The 26,297-nt window shown below is 42.1% G+C and overlaps 1 protein-coding gene across 7 annotated transcripts in view; it reads left to right on the top strand.

The window, feature by feature from the left end:
* CEP170 (centrosomal protein 170) overlaps nt 1-3,395 on the top strand; it is an 89,305-nt gene extending 85,910 nt beyond the window's left edge. For all 7 annotated transcript variants that reach the window (XM_054162317.1, XM_054162316.1, XM_054162314.1 and 4 more), the window contains one exon: nt 1,030-3,395. In XM_054162317.1, coding sequence (XP_054018292.1) covers nt 1,030-1,316 — 287 coding nt within the window. In that variant the 3' untranslated portion in view covers nt 1,317-3,395. The remainder of the gene's footprint in view (nt 1-1,029) is intronic.
* The last annotated feature ends 22,902 nt before the right edge of the window (nt 3,396-26,297 follow it).

Below are 26,297 nucleotides of genomic sequence, written 5' to 3'. Positions count from 1 at the left end.
TCTTAATAGAAATATTTTTGTGGTAAATGCTGAAGAGTGAGGGACAGGGAATCCTGAGACTAGCTTTTATAAAATAGTCTTTGATCTCAGTGTAGCCTAATTCAGGAGGAGGCTGTGCTTGGACTTACAGGAAATATCAAAAAGAGAAGCCTTATGTGTGATACAATAAAATGAAAAATTAGAATTAGCTCTTGATATCTTCCTTCAGATTACTGAATCCACCCTGTTGCAAATTTCTTATATTTGCTATTTTTACTACAATAAAAAATGTTTTAAAAAAGAGGGATTGTTAGGTAACTGTAGAAGGAAATTAATATTTCTTTCATGCTCAGGTATAATTAGGAAAAAAATGTTGATTTATTACAAATTGTTTAGAGAAACAAGAAATGAGGCCCAGAGAAAGAGGCCAGATTTCTTTGTTTACACGGTGTTGTTCAAGTACATGTTAGCATAGTTTTGGAAATAAAGAAAGATACTCTGTTAAATGTCCCAAGTGTGTTAATAATACAGTAAAATGAAATTGTAATAGATGGTTCAGTTTGCCTTCAGCATGTGGACAGTATGTCCATTGTTACGCACTGAAAAGGATAAATGACTGTTCTTTCATACAGACTTCATTCAACTGTGGAATTAGCAGCCTCGGATATTTTGGAACAAAATAATCCAATGGTAACATTAGAGAAAAATGCCTTTAAATATTACTAAAAATCCAATTTTTCAGTCTACATGCTAATTATAGACAACTTGTCGTCTCTTATGCCTGTCCACACATCAGGCAGTGTTCAGTTGGTGCAGTTTCATCTAAATTTTCATATATATGTGTGTGTGTGTGTGTGTGTACGTATACATACACACACTTAATTGCTTTTTAAATATATGTATCACCTGCAAATACTTAGTGGGCATCACTTGTAAAAGCAGAAAGTGTGAGAACAAGATTTTCATGGGGTTTATGGTAACAGAACATCACCTTTATTTTTTTTTAAATTGTTTGTCCCTTGACACGTTTATCTTTTCTTGATTGCTTAGCAATTAATGCTATGATCGACCCTGATGGCACCCTGGATGCTCTGAGCAACTTGGGATTTGGCAGCCCCATCTTACCAGCTCAGCCAAAGCCGAAGTCCAGTCCTGTTTCCCAAAGCAGCCGCCCTCAAGTGCAGGCAAACTGCCAGCCTGAAGCTCGAGCTCTTCGGCCCGCTGCCGGCCCCGTTGCAGCTGAATTTGAGAATGCTGAATCTGAGTCAGATTTCAGCATACATTTCAATAGGTTTAACCCAGATGGGGAAGAGGAAGATTCTACCCTGCGTGAGTGACATCTCAGTGTTGATACAAAAACTTTTCATGTGGGATGTTTAGAATAAAGGAAAAATTATAATTTTGGTTTTATAATTAGGAAGGAAAAAGGCTTGGTCAAACAGCAGTTGATTTATTAAACCAGTTTTCTTTAACTGTGATACTTTGATTGTTACACAAATCCTTTTCAAATCATAAAGTTATGCATAGGATACCGGTGTAGGAAAGCAGATTGTGGCAGGTTTGCCCTTTGTGGTTGTGTGCTTTGCAAAATAATTATTATATCAGCAGTTTTCCCTTACTAGTTTTATTTCTTTTTAAAGGCCTTGCAAGCAGTCTAACATTTAATGTTACTGAAACCCCAAATCTCTTTGCCAAGCTGCTTTAATGAATGGACTTCCTCCATTAAAGTATGTACAGAGCTGTTGAACAGTTACTCTTGATCCTGAATTAGACAGTTTATATAGGAAACATTACCTTTGACTTCAGTGACACATTACTGCAAAAGGTAAGACAGATTTCAGAAAGCATTCATTCTTGCATACTGAAAGTCTCAAACAGTTCTGTGATTTTCATAACCTTGTTACTGTCTAAAATTGTGTTGGGGTTTACAAAGTTCACTTATTATGTTTGCACTAAGATTTGCTGGGAGTGATGGGTGAGCATATCAATATCATGAAACAGAAAGCAGTGTTTTCGTGTACATAGAAAACTGATAATACTGTACTTGTATTATCATTGTAGTGTTTTAATCCACTTCCAAATGGACTATTTGGCACTTTTTGATCAGATTCAAATGTCTTCTTGATGTTAATGGAAGTAGAAGTATTTCATATCTTATTTCTGCCCACGTGTGCATTGAAACCAGGAAACAAATGTAAACATACAGCAGCATTGGACATTTGAAAACATATTGAGGCAAACAGGCTCTCACCGATTCAAATGCAACGTAAGCTTACAGAAGAAATTACTGTTCATTGGAATGATCATCAGATGTAAATCTTTTCTTTAGGGAACCTGGAAATAAGAGTTGTCATAATTTGCTTGATTGATAGATGCACTCCCAAGCAAATAATTTTATTTGCTTCTGTATATTTTCCTGTAGTCTTGCTAGTAAAGGTGTCTCTGTCTTACATATTTAAAAGGATTCTGGAAGATGACTGCTAACATAGACATTTTGCTTATACCACTGAAAAGCAAGTCTATTTAGAGTTTCCTATATAAGCCTATTTTCCTTATAAGTTGTCCCGGTAACTTAACATTTGGAAACAATAATAAAAATAAAGGTAAATGACTGTATTTCCAGAACACTGTAATGTGGAGGAATGTTATTTCTGTTCATTGCAACTAATAGACTGGAATTTTCCTATGTTTGCATCAGTATATATTAAGGTTAATGATACAGTTTTTCAGCTTTTATGAGATGGTCTTTAATATTTCAGCAATAATCATATATGACATTTGTTTAAAAAAAAAAAACAAACTACTTTCTGTACTCTTTTAAATTGTACAGGCTTTCAGAAGTCAGTAAAAGTTGGACCACTTGATAAAAATGCAAAAATGTTTTTGTAGAGTTGTAAAAACAAAACCACTGATCTGTTATATAAGGGATTTCGTATTTTCTTTAAAAAAATTAAAAGCAAACAGCCTTCATGTATGACTCAATATGCTCTACTCCAGCTAACTGTGGAAGCCTGAACTACACCAGTTTACAGAGGCTACAAGAAAAGTTTTAGAAGGTGCAGAAGGACAAAAAAATAAATCAAAACTAGAGCTAGGTCTTGAAAACGGAGTGTACCAAACCATCACCATAATTCCTTCTTATGTTTAATGCTTGGGAACATGATTTTTGTGCGGACTCCAGTGGAAAGCAGGAAATGGCTGGGAAGGATTAGAGGTGCAGGCTCTTCATGTGAGATTATGTTTGTGTTCTTTCAGACGTTTCTACCTTTATGTTCTGTAACAAGCATTTTGCATTACTATGTTCTTATTTTGTATGAACACGTTCTCCTTATTTATTTTTGTTACATTTAGTATGTATGTTATTTTTGTTATATGCATTTACAACTCCATTTTTAAATAAAGTGTTTCTGGAACTTTACAAATGTGTGAATATGTAATCGAGAGCTGGGCAGTTCACACAGTCTTCCTGCAATCTAATTTACCTCTAATAAAATAGGAAATTGCATTTTTTCAGAAGCATCTTTTCTCGGAAAAAAAAGTTACATTACTGCTGCTTCTGCATCACTTAGACAATGCCATAGGCACAGACTCATTTTCTCCTACTCAGGTTCATTTCCACACTTGAATGAATTTTACTGTGCACAGCTAGAGGCAAAAAAAATACATTCCAGTATGCCAGTCACCAAAAAGTGACTGATCCCCTCTGTATAATGAAAGGAAATGAGTCTTAGTGCACTTGCCAGGTGCGACAATAGATGATTTTCAGACTGCTTTCCTTCTGCATCATCTGTTAGAAAACTTCATTGAACACTGATTTGTCCAGCCTGGTGCTTTTTTCACTTCTGTTCCAGCTTCAACTCTATATGTGCTTTTCCTGTAAGATATTAAATTTTCTCTTAGCTGGCTTCATGCAAGTAAAACAATGAGTTTATTATAAAGCTCCAAGAGTTCATAACCAGCTTACACATTTCAGTGTTGATAAGCTTTGCTCTGGCTTGGCAGCAGCCAGCTCTCACCATCTCTGCATGTACTTTTATTTTGTTTCCCAGGTCTGATGGTGTTAAGGCTGCATTAATGGCACACAGTAATGCTCAGTAGCACTCAGCTCCAGAAGGGCAAGAGATTTTTATTCATATAATCATAGAACGGTTAGGGCTGGAAGGGACCTCAAGGATCATCTAGTTCCAACCCCCTGCCATGGGCAGGGACACCCCACACTAGATCAGATTGCTCAGAGCCACATCCAGCCTGGCCTTAAAAACCTCCAGGGATGGGACTTCTACCACCTCCCTAGGCAACCTGTTCTAGTGTTTCACCACCCTCATGGTGAAGAACTTCCTAACATCCAACCTGAATCTACCCCTTTCTAGTTTTGTTCCATTCTCCCCCAGTCCTATCACTACCTGACACCCTAAAAAGTCCCTCATCAACTTTCTTGTAGGTCCCTTTCAGATACTGGAAGGCCGCAATAAGGTCTCATTGGAGCCTTTTCTTTTCCAGACTGAACAGTCCCAACTCTCTCAGTCTCTGCTCATAGGAGAGGTGCTCCAGCCCTCTGATCATCCTTGTAGCCTTTTTCTGGACACATTCCACCATATCCAGATGCTTCCTGTGATAGTGGCTCCAGAACTGGATGCAGTACTCCAGGAGGGGTCTCACCAGAGCAGAGTAGAGGGGGAGACTCCCCTCCTTCAACCTGCTGGCTATGCTGCTCTTGATGCAGCCCAGGATGTGATTGGCTTTCTGGGCTGCAAGTGCACACTGCTGGCTCATGTTGAGCTTCTCATCCACCAGCACCCCCAAGTCCTTTTCTTCAGGGCTGCTCTCAAGCCAGTTCCTGCCCAGCCTATATCGGTGCTTGGGATTGCCCTGACCCAAGATGCAGGACCTTGCATTTGGTCTTGTTGAACCTCATGAAGCTGTCATTGGCCCACCTCTCCAGCCTGTCAAGGTCCCTCTGGATGGCATCCCCTCCCTCCAGCATGACTGCTGCACCACACAGCTTGGTGTTGTCAGCAGACTTGCTGAGGGTGCACTCAATGCCACTGTCCATGTCACCAACAAAGATGTTAAACAAGACTGGTCCCAGTACTGATCTGAGGGACTACACTTGTCACTAGCCTCCACTTGGACATGGACCCATTTACAGCCACTCTTTGAGTGCAGCCATCAAGCCAGATCCTTATCCACTGAATGGTCCATCCATCAAACCCATACTGCACCAGCTTGGAGACCAGGATGTGGTGCAGGACAGTGTCAAAGGCTCTGCTCAGGTCCAGGTAAATGATATCAGTTGCTCAGCCTTCATCTCTTAATGTTGTGACCTTGTCTTGGAAGGCCACCAGATTTGTCAGGCAGGATTTGCCCTTGATGAAGCTGTGCTGATTGTACCCAGTCACCTCTTAGTTATTCATCTGCCTCCACAGTGCCTCCAGGAGACTGACTGGCCTATAGTTCCCTGGGTCATCCTTCTTTCCCTTTTTGAAAATGGGGGCTATGTTTCCCCTTTTCCAGTCAGTGGGGACCTCCCTGGACTGCCACAACTTTTGGAATATAATAGAGAGTGGTTTGGCAACCTCAGTCCCTCAGCACCCATGGGTGTATTGCATCGGGTCCCATGGACTTAAACACTTCCAGGTTCTTAGATGGTCATGAACGTGATCTTCGCTCAAAATGGGCACTTCCCTCTTCTAGTCCCTGCCATTGTCTTCCATTTTTCTGGGAGTGCAGCCAGAGCCCTTGCCAGTGAAGACTGAGGTAAAGAAGTCATTGAGAACCTCAGTCTCCTCCATGTCACTTGTCACCAGCTCCCCTATTTCCTTTCTGAGGGGGCCCACACCTTCCCTAGTCTTCTTTTTGCCATTAATATACCTATAGGAATTTTTGCTGTTTCCCTTGATCTCCCTGGCTAGATTTAATTCTACTCAGCTTTAGCTTTTCTAACCAGGTCTCTTGCTGCTCAGGCAGCTTCCTTATATGCCCCCCCATTCCAGCTGTCCTTTTTTCTACTCCTTGTAGAGTTTCTTTTTGTGTGCCAGCATGTCCAGGAGCTCCTTGCTTATCCAGGCAGGTCTCCCAGCATTCTTTCCTGCTTTCCTCCTTGTGGGTATACTTTACTCCTGGGCATAGAGAAGGTGATCCTTGAACACTGAACAGCTGTCCTGGGCCCCTCTTCCTTCTATGGCTTTGTCCTACAATACTTTGGCCAGCAGATCCCTGAAGCAATCAAAGTCTGCATGCCTAAAATCCAAGGTTGTAAGCTTGGGATATGTCCTCCTAGTTGCCCTGAGGATCTTACATTCTATTGCTTCATGGTCACTGCAGCCAAGGTTATCCCTGAGCCTCACACTGGTCACCAGCCCTTCCCTATTGGTGAGAACAAGGTCCAGCATAGTATCTTTTCTCATTGCTTCCTCTACCACTTGGAGGAGGAAGTTCTCATCTTATTCTCATCATTTTATTGATGTTCAGAAATGCCAGTGGTATAGTCAGACTGGAAAAGATTAGAATAGCTTTCCAGGTGCTCAGGACTTTTTCATATAGGGCGGGCATGCAGTGACAGAGAAAGCAGAGTTCAGACCTTTTCTGATCATCACTGATGGTTTCTCCCTTAGCTACATCCACGGTTATAATTGTACACCAAACAAATACTTATAACAACACTCAATTCCAGTTGCAGCACAGAGAAGTAAAGCTGAGTGTAATTTGTGTGCCTGAGCTGATAACATGAAGACAGTGTTTTACCACAATGTGTACATAATGCTAAAAGCAACTGGAAATATGAAAAAGCAACTTCAGTCTCAAAAGAGAATTCTTCTTCATACCAAAAACTGGATTTTAATCAGTGCCCATTGGAAAGTCATTGGCATTTTAACTGGAAAGCTTTCAAGCATGGAAAAGATTCACAACTGCTCCTTTAATATGCACCCATGAAAATAAAGTATTTGCAGGAATGCATGAAGTGTTCAGTGTGTACAGTAAAAGGAGGCGATTCACTGTGCACCAAGGAGGTTTTATACCATCATGTCTTTATCTGAAGAGAATCAAAAGGAAGAAACTTATCTGGTCACCATACAAGTTGTTTAGCTTCATTGTGCTGAGTAATCAGATTTTTTCAAAGTGCAAAAATGTCATCTTTGACTTCAAATAGAGCACATAGGTATACACTGACAAGGTTACAATCCTGGTAATTCAGCCATGCTTGCCAGATACTAAGTACATCTGATGATAAGAGTCATAGCAACATCGTACAAGGACAGTTCCCTAATGCCAAAGAACGCTATTTCCAGCATACTACCCCAGTGATCTTCAAACTATCATAGTATCAGTCATGGTTGGAAGGGACCACAAGGATCATCTAGTTCCAACCCCCCTGCCATGGGCAGGGACACCTCACACTAGATCAGGCTGGCCAGAGCCTCGTCCAGCCTGGTCTTAAACACCTCCAGGGACGGGGCCCCAACCACTTCCCTGGACAACCCATTCCAGGGCTTCACCACTCTCATGGTGAAGAACTTCCTCCTCACATCCAGCCTGAATCTCCCCACCTCCAGCTTCATGCCATTCCCCCTAGTCCTATCACTACCTGATATCCTGAGAAGTAAAAACAGGTTTTGGTTTTCCTTGTCTCCCTTGGTAAGCCTTACTCTCTGCTCTTCCTGCAAGTGATATCAAACAGAATTTGCTGTGGAGCGAGCCATTTCCTTTTCAGGTTCTTCACTCTTCATATATTCCTGGATGAAGAGATGGAATTAGCAAACAAGTGGGATTATGCACCCCTGGTAATACTTTAAAGTAGGATATAACTGGAAGGCTGCTGTCAAAGATCTTGATCTTTACCTGCCCAACAAGATTGAGTCGATAGTGAAAAACTAAAACAAATGATCCCTTTGACAACTTCATGAGCAACTTCTGTTTTGTGAGACAAAATTAGCATTCTTACCTCACATATGAGGAGATGGGGAAGAACAACACCATGCACCAGTACAGGTTAGGAGTTGATCTGCTGGAAAGCAGCTCCATAGGGAAGAACCTTGAGTTCTGGTGGACAGAAAGTTATCCGTGGGACAGCGATGTGCCCTTGTGGTTGAGAAGGCAAATGGTGGGGTGCATTAAGAGTGTGACCAGCAGGTCAATGGAGGTTCTCATCCTCTTTTAATCTGCCCTAGTGAGATCACATCTGGAGTATTGTGTCAATTTCTGGGCTCCCCAATTCAACAGGGACCAGGGATGTACTAAAGAGCATCCAACAGAGGGTTACAAGAACAAATAAGAGACTGGAATATCAGTCTTATGAGGAAAGGCTGAGAGACCTGGGACTGTTTAATCTGGTGAAGGTAAGATTGCAATTATCTGAAGGGTGGGTGTCAAGAAGGGGCCGGTTTCTTTCAGTGGTGTGCTGTAACAGGATGTGGGACAACGAACACGAACTGGGACATGGGAAGTTCTGCCTCAATGTGAAGAAAATCTTTACTGTAAGGGTGATAGATCACTGGAACAGGCTGCCCAGAGAGGTGTTGAAGTCTTCTTTTTTAGAGACTTTCAACATCCATCCGGATGCTTTCCTGGGTGTTCTGCCCTAGGTGATCCTGCTTTGACAGGAAGATGGGACTTGATGCTCAGATTTTCAGAGGTCCCTTCCAACCCCTATCATTCTAAAATTCTATGACAGGATGTTACAAAATGCCCTGTTTGGAGAGACTGTATTAAAACAGAAATTTGTAGTTACTGAACATCCTCATGGGAGCATAGAGCAATGTTTTAGTGTCACACTTGTAAAAATTACTCAGGCACTAGGGTCTTGGTGGTGGAGTGAGGGGACAGAGATTTGTTATTGTCAGAGATAAACTGTGTGCTTTCATTTACCAATTAATGTGTGTCCTTGCTAAGGTCTGTTGCTCAAGTCTATCAATTCCTTAGGGCTAGCGTTTTTTGACCAGTTTTAAAAATTAATGCATGTTTATAGTTTATGAGGCTTTCTGCTCCTATGGAGTAGCTTAAAGCACTATCAGGACTCGGGTGGTCTTTATATTATATTAGAAAGTAACAGTTTAGCAGCAGCATGACTTACCTTTCAAGCAAACTGGTCTTTCTTAACAGAAAAGGAAAAAAAAAAAAAAAGGCTAAATTGATAGTAAGGATTTTAATTTTTTAAATGTGCAGTATGAGGTTTCTAAGCTCTGCAGCCTGCCCATGCACACATGGGCCTGTATGAAGCTGAACACAAACAAAGATTATATATAAACTTCTGAAATGATAATGGTATGACTTTATATTTCATTCACAGCATCACCTCTGAAGTAATGTTACTTCTAAGTTAATGAAATATTCATTGAGGAAGTTAATACAGGCATGGATGGCAGTTGTTCAGATTATCTGTGACTGATGTTACTGAGAGATGGGAGAAGTGATTGCACATAATTGAAGAGATTTTAAAAGTGTTAAGAAATTAAATGCCTTAATAAAATTATTTGAGAAAATGACATAAATATACCAATATGACAACTGAGTCATAAATGAGCAGGGAAGAATACTGTGCTCTCAACAGGCATTATTGGATTAGGAGACTCAAGTGCAAAAGGCTAAGAAAACTTTTGTAAAAATTCTAGAAAGAAGCCAAGTTACATGAACAGCAGTCAGTGGGGAAGGAACAGGCAGGATCATCTCCCAAACCAGGGTAGTAAGTACTGAGAGGTAGTTAATTGGAGGCAACTTAAGTGTGAAGGAGAACTGAGAGATGCAGATGGCACGTAAGAGCTTGGCCACAAGAACAGTGCTTTCAGAGGTGGGCAGAAGCGGTGCAAAAATTACACGATTTCTGCTACAAGATGCACCTCAGGTGCAAGAGAGACTGCAGCCTCATTGCTCCTTGGCAGAGGATGGCAGCTGGAAATACTGAAGAGTTACTCTGTATATCAGTAATCACAGCATTTTTCACTCTACACTGTAGCTGGAGTTTCCTAAATAAACAGACTGACACAACAGAAGGCTGTTTTCCACACAACAGAATAAAACCCCCCAGTCAAATTCATATCCTCCAGTGCAGTTTATTTTATGCTATTTTCCTAAAGTAAGTTTGGCACCTCGCATATCAAATGTATTTAATTGACTAAAGATGCAGGCATACAATACCTTTATCTTCCTACCGGCACTCTTGGGAATGCTGTTCACTCTTTCTTTGTTTCCAAACATGCAAAGATAAATTGAAAGATCTACTTAAAAGAATCCCATGAGCTAGGACTCCAGAAGGTAGGGAGTCCAAGAGAGCTGGTAATATTCAAACACCTCCTCCTCCAAGCTCGATAAAAGTGTATACCCTTGGAAAAAAAAAACCTACTAGAGAAGGCAGGAGACCTGCATGGGTAAGAAAAGACCTGCTAGAACAACTCAAATGGAAGAGGGAAGTCCACAGTAAGTGGAAGAAGGGTCTGTTCAGTTAGATGTTGAGACACAACAAGGAAGCGCAAAGCTCTCTTGGAACTGAATCTGGTTAGGAAGGTGAAAGAAAACAAGAGAGGCTTCTTTAAATGTATCAGTAGTAAAAGGAAGAAGAAGGAAAGAGTGGGTCTCCTGTTAAATGAGATGGGAGTCATGGTGACAGAGATGGAAGAATTACTGAATGCTTTCTTTGTTTCAGTCTTTACTGCTAAGACCACCCCTCAGAAATCTCAGACACTGGAGGTAGGGAGCAAAACTGGAGGGAGGAAGACTCTCTGTAGCAATCACTTGGGTGAACTACAGAAATCCATAGGCCCTGATGGGGTGCTGAAGGAGCTGACTGGTGGTGTTGCTGTACCATGCTCCATAATTTTTTTAAAATCATGGAAAATGGGGGAGGTGCTTGAAGACTGGAAGAGGGCAGATATCACTCCAGTTTTCAAAAAGGGCAAGAAGGAAGACCTGGGCAACTGCAGACCTTACCTCCGTCCCTGGAAAGGTGATGGAGCAGATCATTCTGGAGGCCATCTCTAACCACATGAAAGAAAAGAAGGTTATCAAGAATAGCCAGCATGAATTTAGTAAGGGAAAGTCATGCTTGACTAATGCCTTCTATGAAGGCATGACCAAACAGATAGATTAAGGGAGAGCAGTGGATATTGTCTCTCTTGACTTCAGCAAGGCTTTTGATACTGTCTCTTATAACATCTTCACAGGTAAACTCAAGAAAAGTGGGTTAGATGATTGAACTGTGAGGTGGATTGGTAAGTGGCTCAACAACAAAGTTCAGAGCTGTGATCAGCAGCACAGAGTCCAGCTGGGGGCTTGTGGCCAGTAGTATTACCCAGGGATCAATACTGGGTCCAGTATTGTTCAATATCTTCATCAATGACCTGGATGAAGACACTGAGTGTACCCTCAGCAAGTTCGATGATGATGATAAACTAGGGCAGGTGGCTGACACTGGAAGGCTGTACTGCCATCCAATGAGATCTGGACAGACTGGGTGAAGGTGAACCTCATGAGGTTCAATAAGGACAAATGCAGAGCCCTGCATCTGGGGAGAAATAACACCAGGCACCAGTAGAGACTGGGGGTAGTCCTGCTGAAAAGCAGTCCCATGGAGAAAGACCTTGGAGTCCTAGTGGACAGCAAGTTATCCATAGGACAACACTGTGACCTTGTGGCCAAGAGAGCCAATGGTATCCTGGGATGCATCAAGAAAAGTGTGTCCTGAAGGTCTAGGGAGGTTCTCCTCCCTGTCTGCTCTGCCCTGGTGAGACCATACCTGGAATATTGTGTCCAGTTTTGGGCTCCCCAGTTCAAGAGAGATGTGCTGGAGAGGGTCCAATGGAGGGCTATGAGGAAGACTGGGGGACTTGGAACATATCTCCTATGAGGAATGACTGAGAGACCTGGAGCTGTATAGTCTTGAGAAGAAAAGGCTGAAGGGAGATCTTATCAACATCTATAAATACCTGAGGGGTGGCTGTCAAGATGAAGGTGCCAGTCTCTTTATGGTGGTACCCAGTGACAGGATAAGGAACAACAGGTACAATCTAGAGCACAGGAGGCTGCATCTCAACATGAGGACACACTTTGCAGGGAGGGTGACAGAGCACTGAAACAGGCTGCTCAGAGAGATTGTGGAGTCTTCTTCTCTGAAGACTTCCAAAACCTGCCTGGATGTGTTCCTGTGCAGTCTGTTGTAAATGATCCTGCTTTGGCAGGGGCATTGGACTAGATGAGTGCAGCCCAGCCAGATTCTCCTGCCAGAGTAGGCAGTGCGTGTCCCTGGCCCTGTGCTGCGACGGTGACCGTGACCGCCGGGACGGCTCCGATGAGGAGGGCTGTGCCGTGCCCCAGCCACTGCTCTGCCGTGCGGGGGAGGTGGCCTGTGCCTGCAGCGGGCAGTGTGTGCCGGAGGCCTGGCGCTGCGATGGGGCCACTGACTGCAGGGGTGGCACAGAGGAGCAGGGCTGTCCCCAGGAGAAGGATCTTTGTGGGGACTGGCAGTGGAGCTGCTCCCATTTTTTTATTTTTTTTCGGGGGGTGCTGATTGACAGCTGCCTAAACACGAGCCAGCAGTGTGGCCAAGAGGGCCAATGGCATCCTGGCCTGCATTAGGAAGCGTGGCCAGCAGGAGCAGGGAGGTCATTGTGCCCCTGTACTCTGCATTGGTCAGGCTGCACCTTGAGTACTATGTCCAGTTCTGGGCCCCTCAGTTTAAGAAGGACACTGAGACACTTGAATGTGTCCAGAGAAGGGCAACGAGGCTGGGGAGAGGCCTTGAGCACAAGCCCTATGAGGAGAGGCTGAGGGAGCTGGGATTGTTTAGCCTGGAGAAGAGGAGGCTCAGGGGAGACCTCATTGCTCTCTCCAACTACCTGAAAGGTGGTTGTAGCCAGGAAGGGGTTGGTCTCTTCTCTCTAGCAACCAGCACCAGAACAAGGGGACACAGTCTCAAGCTGTGTCAGGGGAAGTTTAGGCTGGAGGTGAGGAGAAAGTTCTTCACAGAGAGAGTTGTTCATCATTGGAATGGGCTGCCCAGGGAGGTGGTGGAGTCACCGTCCCTGGAGGTGTTCAAGAGGGGATTGGGCGTGGCACTTGGTGCCATGGTCTAGTCATGAGGTCTGTGGTGACAGGTTGGACTCAGTCTTTGAGATCTCTTCCAACCTTGGAAGATACTGTGATTCTGTGACCTCTAGAGGTCCCCTTCAGCCCCTAAACTCTGATTCTGTGAAACCAAGATCCTCATGTCATTGATGCTGTAATGGACAGCTGATTAAATGGTCATTTACAAAAAATCAATTTTTTTTCAAATGGGACATATGCAATGTTCTTTGCACCATACAAGTTTCTTTCTTCCCATTGCCAAGTCTTGGGTAAAAATATTGCTTTAGTGCTTGCTTGAGTTGCTTTTCTGAACATACAACCTCCTCAAAGATAACTGTTTTTTAACAGTTTGGCACATTTAAACCCACAGATTTTTACTGAAAATCACATCCATGGCTTCAGTGAAGTTATTATTCCAAGGACAGCAGAAGTTAAAATACAAATCTGAAAACACAGCTCAGTGGCTTATTTCAGTGCTGACATTAGCAGCTTGCACACTGAATTTGGGAGCAGTGCTATGTTTCAGTCCATACAAGCAAGGTTTGCTCTTTGGTGTAAGCAGCATTTGCCACTTGGAGATTTTAAGAATTTGGGTTTAGGCTTCTAAGCTGTTAGAAGATCAAAAATTCTTTGCTAATATTTTTCGAGTTCAGTGACATTAAGATAGAAAGCCACCATTTCCTTTTTAATCAGTACTTAGTTTTCTTTGGAAAATATGTGGATATTATGCAAGTGGAAGAAAAACATTCAATAAAATCGTGCATTTGTCTCCTAGTGCTCCATCAATGAATTACGAGTTAAGCAGAGCTGTTCTCTATGAAGCCAGTGGAAAGGTTCTGTGACTGAAATTACCAACTTAATAGAATAGAATAGAATAGACCAGGTTGGAAGAGACCTTTGAGATCATCGTGTCCAACCTATCATCCAACACCATCTAATCAACTAAACTATGGCAGCAAGCACCCCATCCAGTCTCCTCCTAAACACCTCCAGTGATGGTAACTCCACCACCTCCCCAGGCAGCACATTCCAATGGCCAATAAATCTTTCTGTGAAGAACTTCTTCCTAACATCCAGCCTAAACCTCCCCTGGTGCAGCCTGAGACTGTGTCCTCTTGTTCTGGTGCTGCTTGCCTGGGAGTAGAGACCAACCCCCACCTCGCTACAACCTCCCTTCAGGTAGTTGTAGACAGCAATAAGGTCTCCTCCGAGCCTCCTCTTCTCCAGGCTACGCAACCCCAGCTCCCTCAGCCTCTCCTCATAGGGGACTGCAAAGCCAGATCACCACATTTTTATATTTGCTTATATGTAGTTTTGTAAAACTCAGAAAAGCTACCTCCCAGCACATGGATTTTTGAAAGCATTTTTAAATTAGCTGATTACAAGCTTTAAACTGACGAAGCAACAATTTAAAAGTTAGTTGGAGGAAATTCATCCTGCCTGAATTCAATGGTTTCTCTTAACTTATATTTAGATTTTTCCAGATGAAGAAACATTGTGGAACTTGTCTTACTGCTTAAAATGCAGTGAGCCAAAAAAAAAAGGAAAGTATAGGACAGTAGGAAAAAAAAATCTATAAAACAAAGGTATGATTAAAAAGCATAGCTGGAGGGAATTTCTAATGAAGGATTTTCTCCAGGTAGACGTAGTGAAAAGCTTGAAGCCAAATGAGTTTTGGAGAATCTTGCACATCAATGAACCAGCCTTGCGACTTTCTGGAGCTTCCTAGACAATAGCACTGAAGACTGATAAGTTTACAAATCGAAATCTTGCTTGTAGGTTTGCACTGCAGAATTGAAGCCAAAACCAAACCAACAACAACAGCAAAAAATAACCAAAATAGTTGCAAGATTTTATTCTCCAGTGGTGCTTTCCTTCTGAAATTCTTCAAGGACTTCAAAAACATTCATTTGTTATGAAGTCTCCATAGGAAAAAACTAAAAATCCATAGACTAGCTTCAGCTTGGGCTTACAGATGGGAAAAATAAGAAAAATCTTCAGTATTTGCTCTTCAGAAAGTGCTGAGGGAAGGTTTTGCCATGACTAAAATCTCAGTAAGTGACAACATATGGCCTGATGGTAGTAATAACTCATCATTTGATATGATTGTCCATTTTGTGATATTAAAGTTATCCCTGACTTCTGAGTAGCCATGACAGAGAAAAAAGCCTGGGTCTTTCTAGCCAGATAAATTTTGCTCAATTCTCCCTTTCTTTCCCCTGTCTGAGTTTCTAACATCACTCCTTGCTGGCATATTTGGAACTGCTGAGAATTAGGAATCTATTCAAACAAGCTGCATTACCTAGCTGGTCTTGGTTGCTTCCCCAGTGGCTGCTTGGAACAGGAGGCTAACTTCATATTAGGGGATAGTTTCATCTTTCTATTAAATATGGAATTGTCACATGTAGTCCTCGGTGCTCTCAAATTTTTTACAGGTCTCCTGAAGATTTCTTCTTTGAGTGTATCCCTATTTCTGTCCATTGGACAACACTGAATGCAGTGGTGTGTGTTAGTTTTATATGAATTAATGTAACCTGCCTGTGCATGAAGTGCACTAGTTCTTCATGCAAATTATCCTAGTTTATGTGCATGTATTTATCAGCATTATGTCCATCATTTATCAGCAGCACTGGTTAACTGGGGAGGTCCCAGACCACTGGAGGCTTGCTAGTTTGATCACCATCTACAAGAAGGGCCAGAAGGAGTATCTGGAAAACTACAGGCCTGTCAGCCTGACCTCAGTACCAGGGAAGATTATGGAGCAGTTAATCATGCATGCATTTACATGCCTTGTCCAGGACAGTCAATGCGATCAGGCCCAGCCAGCATGGGTTCATGAAAGGCAGGTCCTGCCTGACCAATCTGATCTCCTTCTGTGAATGCGTGACCCACCTAGTGGATGAAGGAAAGGCTGTTGTCTACCTGGACTTTAGCAAAGCCTTTGATGCTGTTTCCCACAGCATTCTCTTGGAGAGGCTGGTGGCTCGTTGCTTAGACAGGTGCACTCCACCAGCTAAAAACCTGGCTGCACAGCCAGGCCCGTAGTGGTGTGGTGAGCAGAGTTAAATCCAGCTGAGGGCCCCGGAGCTCAGTTTTGAGGCCAATCTTGTTTAATATCTTTATCAATGATCTGGATGAGGGGATTGAGTGCACCCTCAGATTGCAGATGACACTAATTTGAGTGGGAGTGTTGATGTGCTCAGATATGAGAAGGCTCCTCAGAGGAATCTGGACAGGCTGGATCGATGGGCTGAGGTGAATTGTATGAGGTCTAACAAGGCCACGTTCTGGGTCCTGCACTTGGGTCACACCAACCCCATGCAATGCTACAGATCTTGGGCAGAGTAGCTGAAAGCTGCCCTGCAGAAAAGGACCTGAGGGTTCTGGTTGACAGCTGCCTGAACATGAGCCAGCAATGTGTTCAGGTGGCCACAAAGGCCAACAGCATCCTGGCCTGTATCAGGAGTAGTGTGACCAGCAGGAGCAGGAAAGTGATCGTGCCCCTATACTTGGCACAGGTGAGGCCACATCTTGAGTACTGTTTGCAGTTTTGGGCCCCTCACTACAAGAAGGACATTGAGCTGCTGGAGCACATCCAGAGAAGGGCAATGAACCTGGAGAAGGGTCTAGAGCACAAGCCTTAGGAGGAGCAGCTGAAGGAACTGGAATTGTTTAATCAAGAGAAAAGGAGGCTAACGGGAGACCTCATTGCTCTTTACAACTACCTGTGAAGAGGTTGTAACAAGGTAGGGATCTGTCTGCAGCAATAGGACAAGAGAATGGCTTCAAATTGCACCAGGGGAGGTTTACCTTGGATATCAGGGAAAATTTCTTTACCAAAAGACTGGTCAACCATTGGATTAGGATTCCTGGGCAGGTGGTAGAGTCACTGTCCCTGGAGGTGTTCAGAAACTGTGTAGTCATGGCACTTCAGGACATGGTTTAATGGGCATTGTAGTGTTAGCTTGACATCCAGACTTGATAATCTTAGAGGTTTTCTCAACCTCGATGGTTCTGTGGTTCTATGAAAACTGTCCCTTCTTTTTTCTAAAAAAAATCTTGAGATTTAATGGACTGAGATCACATCTGTAGAAGTTTTCAGCTACTGATACTTGGGTTACTGATACTTTGTTTGCTGTCAGTTTTGCAGCACTGCAGAAGCACTGATGGCAGCCACTTATTTTAATTTTCTAATGTAAGGATTGCATTTCTAAATGCATACAGAAGCCCAGAGTAAAATGCATCTGCACAAGCATATTGTGTTCAGTTGTCCAAAAATTATCAACAATACATGAAAGCTGGTGTTTTGTACCTCACATCATTACAAAGTGGTTTCCCTGTAGGACAGTACACAGCTCTAGAGCCCAGATGACTCTGGACAGTTCTATAACAACCCTCTGTTCTCAAGCCTCAGACTCACTTCCCAAAGCAAGGAAGCCAAAAGGAGAGAAAGAAAGTTTAGGTATCTAAGTTTTATGTCTGTTGTCTGTCTAATGGGATTGTTTAGAATTTATTGTTTTCCTTTTTACATCCAATAGTTATTTATTTACATCCTACCAATTTCTGTTCAAGATCTTTGGAAAAAAATTAAAGGTACAGCCTAAAACTACCACACCTGGATGGAAATTCCCCTTTATATGTTCCAGGCAAAAAAATGTTTATTTCCCAAATTTAAAATCCTTCTGCATTTCAAAATTCCTCAATTTGCATCATTGTGGCTAAACACACATTTACTATCTTATCATTCTATGTCTATTTTTTGATTCCTGGGGTTCTGAATAACTGGAATATTTTTGTCCTTTCCACGTCAGTACATAAACCTACACATGCCAAAGAAAGAATAACTTGGGCCATTACTTTTGTAAGTACCCTTTTTTCCCTTTTTTTTTTATTTCCCTGCTGAAAGATATTCAGGAGGAAAATTAGTGGTCTATCAATGAACAGTTTGCTACTTTTTACTGCTTGGAAAGGCTCCTCCCTGTACAAGCTCTTATAAATTCAGACGTGAGACTGCTTGATCAGCCAGGGCCTTTACATATATGCCCCACCACTCTGAGGGACTAAATCACTATGGAGTATCCTTATCATTCCCATCTGAGTTTATGAAGATAAACAACAACATACAGGGAGAATTTTGAAGAGACACAGCCACTGAGGCAGTGAAGTAAAAGCCAATGAGATCACCTCAACAGCCATGCAGTTCTAGAAGTGTTTGTGTGACTGATGGTTGCTTGTCACCTCCTCACATTTGGCTGCCCTTGGCCTGGACAGCAAGATTTAACACGGCAGAAATCAGCAGCCTTTTTATTTTTTTCCACCAGAAGAAGGGATTATAGGGATTTATAACTGTTAAATTCTGGTGAGCAAGACAGAAAGTATTTTTATTTTACAGTTTCCCTTCCCTTCCTCACTGGGAAGCTTGTTCTGATCTTTAATTTCCCCCCCCCCTATTTTTAACAAAGGATGCTCTGCTTGGTGAATATGCTTTGCAGGGAATTCAAGTCAAAATAAAGCTGATAATCTGGTCATCAAATCCCTATTATGAAATTACAATTGAGCAAATTAAAAGTTTTCCAAGCCTACACAAATCTGGATTAGACTGATTTCTCCAGTCCTTACCTGTCATAGGATTATTTTTAAAAGCTCTGCTCATGCGCATTTAACTAGAACATGCCAGTTCTGCAGGGATGAATGACAATAAAGTGGTGCTTTGCACACCATGTCAGAAAAAGGTCCAGTATCTGTTACACTGAAGGACTTTGACCAGGTTTTCACTAATAACTAAATCTTTATCTTCCTTAACACACTATATGAGGTTCAGCAAGACCAAGTGCAGGGTCCTGCATCTGGGTCAAGGCAACCCCAGGCACAAATACAGGCTGGGCAGTGACAGGCTGGAAAACAGCCCTGAGGAGAGAGACTTGGGGGTACTGGTGGATGAGAAGCTCAACATGAGCTCTCAATGTGCACTTGCAGCCCAGAAAGTAAATCAGATCCTGGGCAACATCAAGAGAAGTGTGGCCAGCAGGTCAAGGGAGGTGATTCTCCCCCTCTACTTAGATCTGGTGAGACCCCACCTGGAGTTCTATGTCCAGTTCTGGGGCCCCTATTACAAGGGGGATATGGACATGCTGGAACATGTCCAGAAAAGGGCCACGAGGATGATCAGAGGGCTGGAACGCCTCTCCTATGAGGACAAACTGCAAGAGTTGGGGCTGTTCAGTCTGGAGAAGAGAAGGCTCCGACGTGACCTAATTGTGGCCTTCCAGTATCTGAAGGGGGCCTACAAGAAGGCTGGGGAGGGACTTCTCAGAATATCGGGTAGTGATAGGACTAGGGGGAATGGCATGAAGCTGGAGGTGGGGAGATTCAGGCTGGACGTGAGGAGGAAGTTCTTCACCATGAGAGTGGTGAAGCCCTGGAATGGGTTGTCCAGGGAAGTGGTTGGGGCCTCATCCCTGGAGGTGTTTAAGAGCAGGCTGGACGAGGCTCTGGCCAGCCTGATCTAGTGTGGGGTGTCCCTGCCCATGGCAGGGGGGTTGGAACTAGATGATCCTTGTGGTCCCTTCCAACCCTGACTGATACTATGATACTGTATTTTTACCTAGGTCTATAATAATTCATAATTTTTGTGTTTTGCAATGGATGGCACTTATGACTAAAAGCAAAACCTGTCTTAAAAGATTCAGGAGAACATTCCTTGGTTGGTTTTATTTGCATTGTTTTAAACCATAGCTTAGCATAACACAGATTAGTTGTTTATTTTTCTTTTATTACCAAGCAATTACTCTGAAGAGCAAAAGAAGATCACATATTTTCCATTTGGGTTTTTAAGGGGCCCTTTTAAAAAGCAGAATGCAAAATAAATCAATTCTTATCCACAGGATAGAGATGAATGTAGCTTAATTCTGGACCACAAATTCCTGAGTCCTCAAATTCTGGATGTGTCTGCCAGCTGCATGATGGTCCCTGATGCCTTTCTGTGGAGTCAGAGAGGTGGCTTCTCTTGACAAGGATATTTAACATTTTGGAATTGTTTAACAAGCCAAAGAATTCCTGGTTCCTGTACAATGAATCCTGTAAATTCACTGCATCTCAACTCTGAGTCAATTATTGTCAGCTAAGAGTGCATTTACCAGGCTGCCCTCTACACTTATAAAAGAAATTGGATTAATTACTCATAATTTTTGTTTTATCCTTGTGTTGGGTTTGGCTGAGCTGGAGTTAATTCTCCTCAAAGCATCCTTCTAGTGCTATGTTTTGCAGCAGTAGTTGATAACACAGCAGTGTTTCAGCTACTGCTGAACAAGTATCCAGGCTGTGTTCTTCCAACATTTCCCCACCTCAAGAGTATGCTGAGGGGTGGGCAAGATCTTAGGAGGGGACACAGCTGGACCAGCTGACCCAAACTAACCAAAGGGGTATTCCATGCCATATGACATCAGCTGAGGTATTAGAATGAAGTGAAAGAAGGAAGTGGGGGTTTTGTCCATGGTGTCTGTCCTCCAAAGGAACCACCAAGCGCACAGAGCCCTGCTTCCCAAGACCGACCATCGTCCTGCTGATGGGAAGTAGAGATTAACATCTCTCTCTCTCTCTGCTTTTGCTTCTGCATGGTCTATTGCTTTGCTTATTATTGTTATTAAATTCCCTCTATATTATAACTGACTTTTGTTATATTTTCCCCTCCCCCCTGTCCATCTAAGGGGGAGTGCTAGAGTGGCTTCGGTGGGCATTTGTCCCCTAGCCAGGGCCAAACCACCACGCTCCTATACTAAATGAAAGACATAAAACATCTCAAGAGCTTAAAAACCTACTGATCTTGTTATCATTCATATAGAAACAGAACAGAAGCCATGAGAGAGTCTGTATTGTAATGAGTCTGAGATCAATCATATGTATCCAGGGCTTTCTTGACTGCCATATGGTGAGTGAAGCAGATCTTCTTTATGCAGTTGACCAGAACAGTAACAGAAATGGGATGTTGCAGCCACTGAGGGCAGCTGCTGGACACGAGCAGAGCACATGATTCCTTAGCTGACCAATTCCTTAGTATTCTGCGTAGAAAAAACCAATAACATTCCATGTGTGCCAAGAACAACATCCTCATGTTGGCACCCTTTGATTGGAGCATGCTGCAAAAGCCACCTCTTTGACATGCTGGCACCTCTCATTGGCAAAAGATTTTAGCTTATATATGTGGCTGGATTTTACTGGTTAAGCAATTGAGAGAGTATGAAAAACAGCCAGTCTGAGCAATAGACACTTTAGTTAGGGACTCAGGTTAGGGCTGCTGGGGACTTCTGTTAGTTGGCTACTTCTGGATAGGGCTTTGGTGTAGGGATGCTGCTAGGGATATGCTTGGGACTTATGTTAGCTGCTTCGTCTGTTAAGGGATTCTGGGACTTCTTCTGTAAGTGGGACTCTGAGACTCTGTAATGCTGGGGATTCTACAACACAGCAATAAAGGACTTCAGAGAAGACTTCTGAGCTCCTCTGCATTTCTGGAATGTTGTTGCTATACAGCAGTGGGGTTCATGCCTTCATTTGGCATCCAATGGCCCCTGAATCGGGAGAAGAACAACAATGGAATATTTGGACAGATGTGAGAAACTACGAACCTCTCCTATTTGACACATTTCATCTGTTTGCAGGTTGTTTCTATCTGGAGTGTTTGCTCCTGCTGTGTGTTTTTGTGTAATTTACCATCCTTAAATCTTGCTGCTTCTCTGATTGCTGGCAGCTTCTCTAGTCAGTCACTTCTAATAAAGCCCACAACAGAACTCCTCAAGCTAACTGCTTCTCCCACAAATTGAAACCATTTTCTCTGTCACTGCATCCATGACACATGGATCATCATTGCACTTTACTATCCATTACAGTCAGAAAGACTCCATCCCCCTGACACCACACATGAAGCAAAGCCAATGTTTCAGCTTGATATTTTTGTGACTTTACTTACTCCCTAATTCTTTCTGTTTTCCAAGGCACCATCAATAAGAATACCTGTCAGCTGTGCTGAGCAATGTAATTAAATGCTCACGTTGAGAAGCTAAACTTTTGCTACAAAACACCATTTGGTACTTATCTTAGTTTCCAGATTTCTCACATTCTCAGCAAAATATATTATTGTTTACAACAAAAATTAAATCAATGAGCTACCACATTTTATTGTTTCCAGGAGTGTGAGTTACCTGAGCAGTGATGAAAAATAGCTATTAAGATGAGAAATGACCAAGCAGCATTAATTTAAATTAGCTCAAGTAGCTTTAAACTGCTATAAATAAGTAATTTGCACTATGTAATTTCAGCAGTGGAATGCATGAGGAGATTGTGCATTAAGTGCTTAAATAGTGACATTACCACTGCTGCAGCCAGATGCTTACAGTGTTGAATGAACAGCAGCTCTTCTTGATTTCAGCACAACTGTGGAGAGCCAGCTCTTGTAAACAACCAGTTAGTAAGGACTAAAACAAGTCAGGCTTTGCCATAGCCAGAGGGAAGGCTAGCCATCACCAGCCATGTCACATAACAAAACTCTTGCAGCTGCAGGTTGCCATGCATTTGTGCATTTTGGAGACATTGAGGTGGAAGGAATTTCAACTGGAAAGTCTTGAGAAAAGTCTGCTGAATAATTACTGTCTGTGGAATCACAAGGTAATAAATGTAACCCGAATGTCTCCAACCTTGAGAATGAAAGAAGTGCCAGCTTCTACTGCTGTCCTTCTTGCTCTGTCTCTGTTTTCTTTTTCAGACTCAATTGGACCTCAGGCCCTGGTATTTCTTTCACACTTCAGCACATCTAGACTGGTCTTAGATATGTTGTGGCTTGATCAGCAGAACAGTCTGGCCTTAATGGTCTGACAATGAGTGACATTGTTTTTTATGAGAAGAGAATACTGGGTCAGTCTCTTAGTTTGGCTTTCCTTCACCTACAATGAGCTCCTTTGATGTCAGAGAAATGAAACCAAGCCACTTACAGCTATGTCCTATTTGATACTAAATGCTGTAATCTTAATATCAGTGGGCTTTCGTTCCTGCTATTCATATTTACAATTTAGAACAATGTGACATAAGTAAATTCACTATCTGATTTGGGGTGTTGTGCTCTGATCATCCACAGGGTACTAATTCTTTTCCTCTTTGATCTTGGAAACAATAATCTGATGAAGTGGTTTCTAAGAAAGTTGCAAGGTTTTCTGGTTATAACTCCTCAGACATTTTCCACCACACCGCAGAAGGATTATAGCTCCCTTTGTAGCCTTTACATTTCCCATGCACATTTGAGAAACAGCAGACAAAGAGGCTAATGTGACAGTTGATCATTAGGGAACTATGCCTGAGACCATGAGAAACAGCCCTTAAGATTTCAGCATTAGTCATGGAGTACAGTTAATGATATCAAATTAAAGTTCAAATTACAACATGGCTTTTCTCAAATGGCATTAAAACCACTTCCTGATTCACAGTGCAATATGCGGTAGCTTCTGTAAAACTTCAACTCTCCTGTCTCAACTGCACAGCTAAATACAGCAATTCAGACAAAGATAATTAATGGTGAGGCTGTGTAAATGGCTGACACAAAAAATAACTGGTGTCAGTGGTTTCATGTTTTGTATAGTATGGTATTCTTTTGGACATGCAAGGTAAAGTGAAAAAGAACATTGGTTTACTTTGTGTTCTGTCCTGTTTCTCATATATTATGTGATTTTCTGCCAGTTTCTTGAGGAATGGGGAACCTCTCTCGTTTCTGGTTTATGTTGTTTATAGCTATTTGCCTTACCTTTATGATCTGTTTTTGTTTTTTTCATTGATAAGAGAAACTTGTAGTGCAACACTTTAAACAAGTAGATAACATTTTGTGAGCAGCTTCTTTCAAGGAACTGCCTGCAGCTTTCTCAACAAACCTTGATAATTTGTAATGTGAGCTAGGACTGCAAATCGTGTGTGTGCGTGTATATATATATACATGTATATCTATATATAGATATATAGATATATTTTTCTGCTGCTAAGGAAGGAACCAACACTTCTACTGGCTGTGAAAGAAATTGAAGATATCAAAATCATTTTGCATGTGACTGGCATCTGGAGATGAAATGAGTTCACCACACTTCTGAGTTAGTGATTTAAAGCGTCTGATTTTTATTCTATGTACTTTCAGAATGTGGCACATATTGTTAAAAGAAAATATGTGAAAGCATGTCTAAAATAATGATTTCACATATGATATCATTATTTTACATTTTTCAGATCCAAAGTACTTGCAATTTTTCTGTTTCCTTTATTTTTTGTTTCCCTTCAAATACTGCTTGTTTCTGGAGACTTTATTGAAACACAATACAGAAGTGCAAAGTGATTAGAAAGATTTGTATTGCATTGATTTACTTTCTAGAATTTAAATCAGGGTTCACACTGCCCTGCTTGAGCTGTTTACCCTTCACTGACACTCACTCCATTCAAGGCATATGGATAATTAGAACAGCTGAAAATCAGGTTGATTATTTCAGACTGAATGCCTGCATTACACTCTATCAACTCAAAATGTTATCCATGTCAGCCTACATTTATACTGAGCTGTTTCTAGACATTTGTAAAGTTATCTTGGCTGTTTATCAAGTAATGAGTTTGGGACAATTGCTGTTGTGATTTTTAACACAGATACTTGGCCATTTCTTGCTTCTCAATCATTCCCAGCCCAGCAAGAGAAGATGCCTTAGAAAAGCAGATCCTCAGGTTTGCTGATTTCTATACCATCCATTACTGCTGTTCAGCAACTACTGCTCTAGAAACTTTTCTGTCTGAACTCTTCTTCTCATCTTCAACATATCACCAGATGGCAAACTAAGGTGCTATTTTCTTGGGAAAGAATAACCAAGTCTGGCTAGATGTTTTAATGCATGTGTATCGACGGAACTGTTTCTACCCTTATTTTCTTTCCAACACAAATAAATGAGAAAGTCAGCAGGCTGTGGTGGTAGCTGCCAGGTCTCTGTCCCCTCTACTACGTGCATGTTCCCAGCACAGGCTCTTGTTTCTCACCAAAGAGCTCAAAAAGCCAACACACAAGCCTTACACACATTAGATGCACTAGTTATACTGCTGAATGAGCAACCTGAGAGGTGCTGAAATAGCACAATGTTGAAGGAAATAGAAGAGCAGACATAAACTAGAAAAGACTCTGAAGACTTCTATGCCTCTGCACGAATATTCATTCTCTTTTCTCTGTCTCTCCCTTTTTCTCTTTCTTCCATTCAGGAAGGTTACACCTTTCAATCTTCATAAGCCATCCAGCTGTGTGGCAGATGGCTGAACTGTGCTTTGTCCTATATACATCCATGCAGATTTGTTTATAAGTATCAAACCAGAAACAGTGAGCAACTCAGCCCGGTTTTGCAATTGGTAGCTGGATTGTTCTTTTAGAAACCATAAAATTCCCTAGCTCAAAAAGCTACCACAATCCTTAAAAAAATCACAATCTCAAATAGATCTCACAATCTTTAAAAACAGTTCTTGGATTTAAAAGCCATTGAAACTGCCATTTGTGTAGCACTGTGCGATAAAACTCAAAGTGTTGTCTCCTTCAGCTACTTGAGGCTCCGGTACGATGGAAAGGTGGGGACGCAACTTGAGATACATTTAAGGATGTTGTTAGATCATGTAGGAGAAAAATTAGAGAGGCAAACACCCAGTTAGAACTTAAACTGACCACTTCTGTGAAGGACAATATAAAGCATTTTTATAAATATGTTAATGCTAAAAAGAGGGGCAAGACGAACCTCCATAAGTGTCAATCCATTCTCTCTCATCACAACAAACACTTGTAAAAAGTCCCTTCTCAGTTTTATTGTAGGCCCCCTTCCAGAACTGGAAGTCTTCCTGGAGCCTTCTCTTCTCCACAATGAATGGCCTCAAAATTCCTCAGCCTGTCCCTGTTTGGGAGGTGCTCCAGCCCTCTGATAAAGATAGTGCTGTAGTGACAATTCCTGCTATTTTTCTGTTCATAGCTCTGAAAAAAGTGAATTTCTCTGGGCCTGTCTGTAAAGCTGCATATCCTGTGCCTGAGGTATACAGAACAATACATGGCCCTTCTAGTGATCCAAGTAATCCTTGGGAAGGGAACACTGTGCCTCTGTAGACTATAGATATCTTCTTGTACCCACTGCTAAACATCTTTTATGTAGAAACTTAAACCTGGAAGTTGAAACAGTATTTCTTCTTTGTTTATGAATGTTGTACCCCTGAAAGCTTGCAAAAATGCTTCT

Source organism: Dryobates pubescens, chromosome 6, assembly GCF_014839835.1.
Source record: "Dryobates pubescens isolate bDryPub1 chromosome 6, bDryPub1.pri, whole genome shotgun sequence".
Lineage (NCBI taxonomy): Eukaryota > Metazoa > Chordata > Aves > Piciformes > Picidae > Dryobates > Dryobates pubescens.
This window is presented reverse-complemented; position numbering and strand designations above follow the sequence as displayed.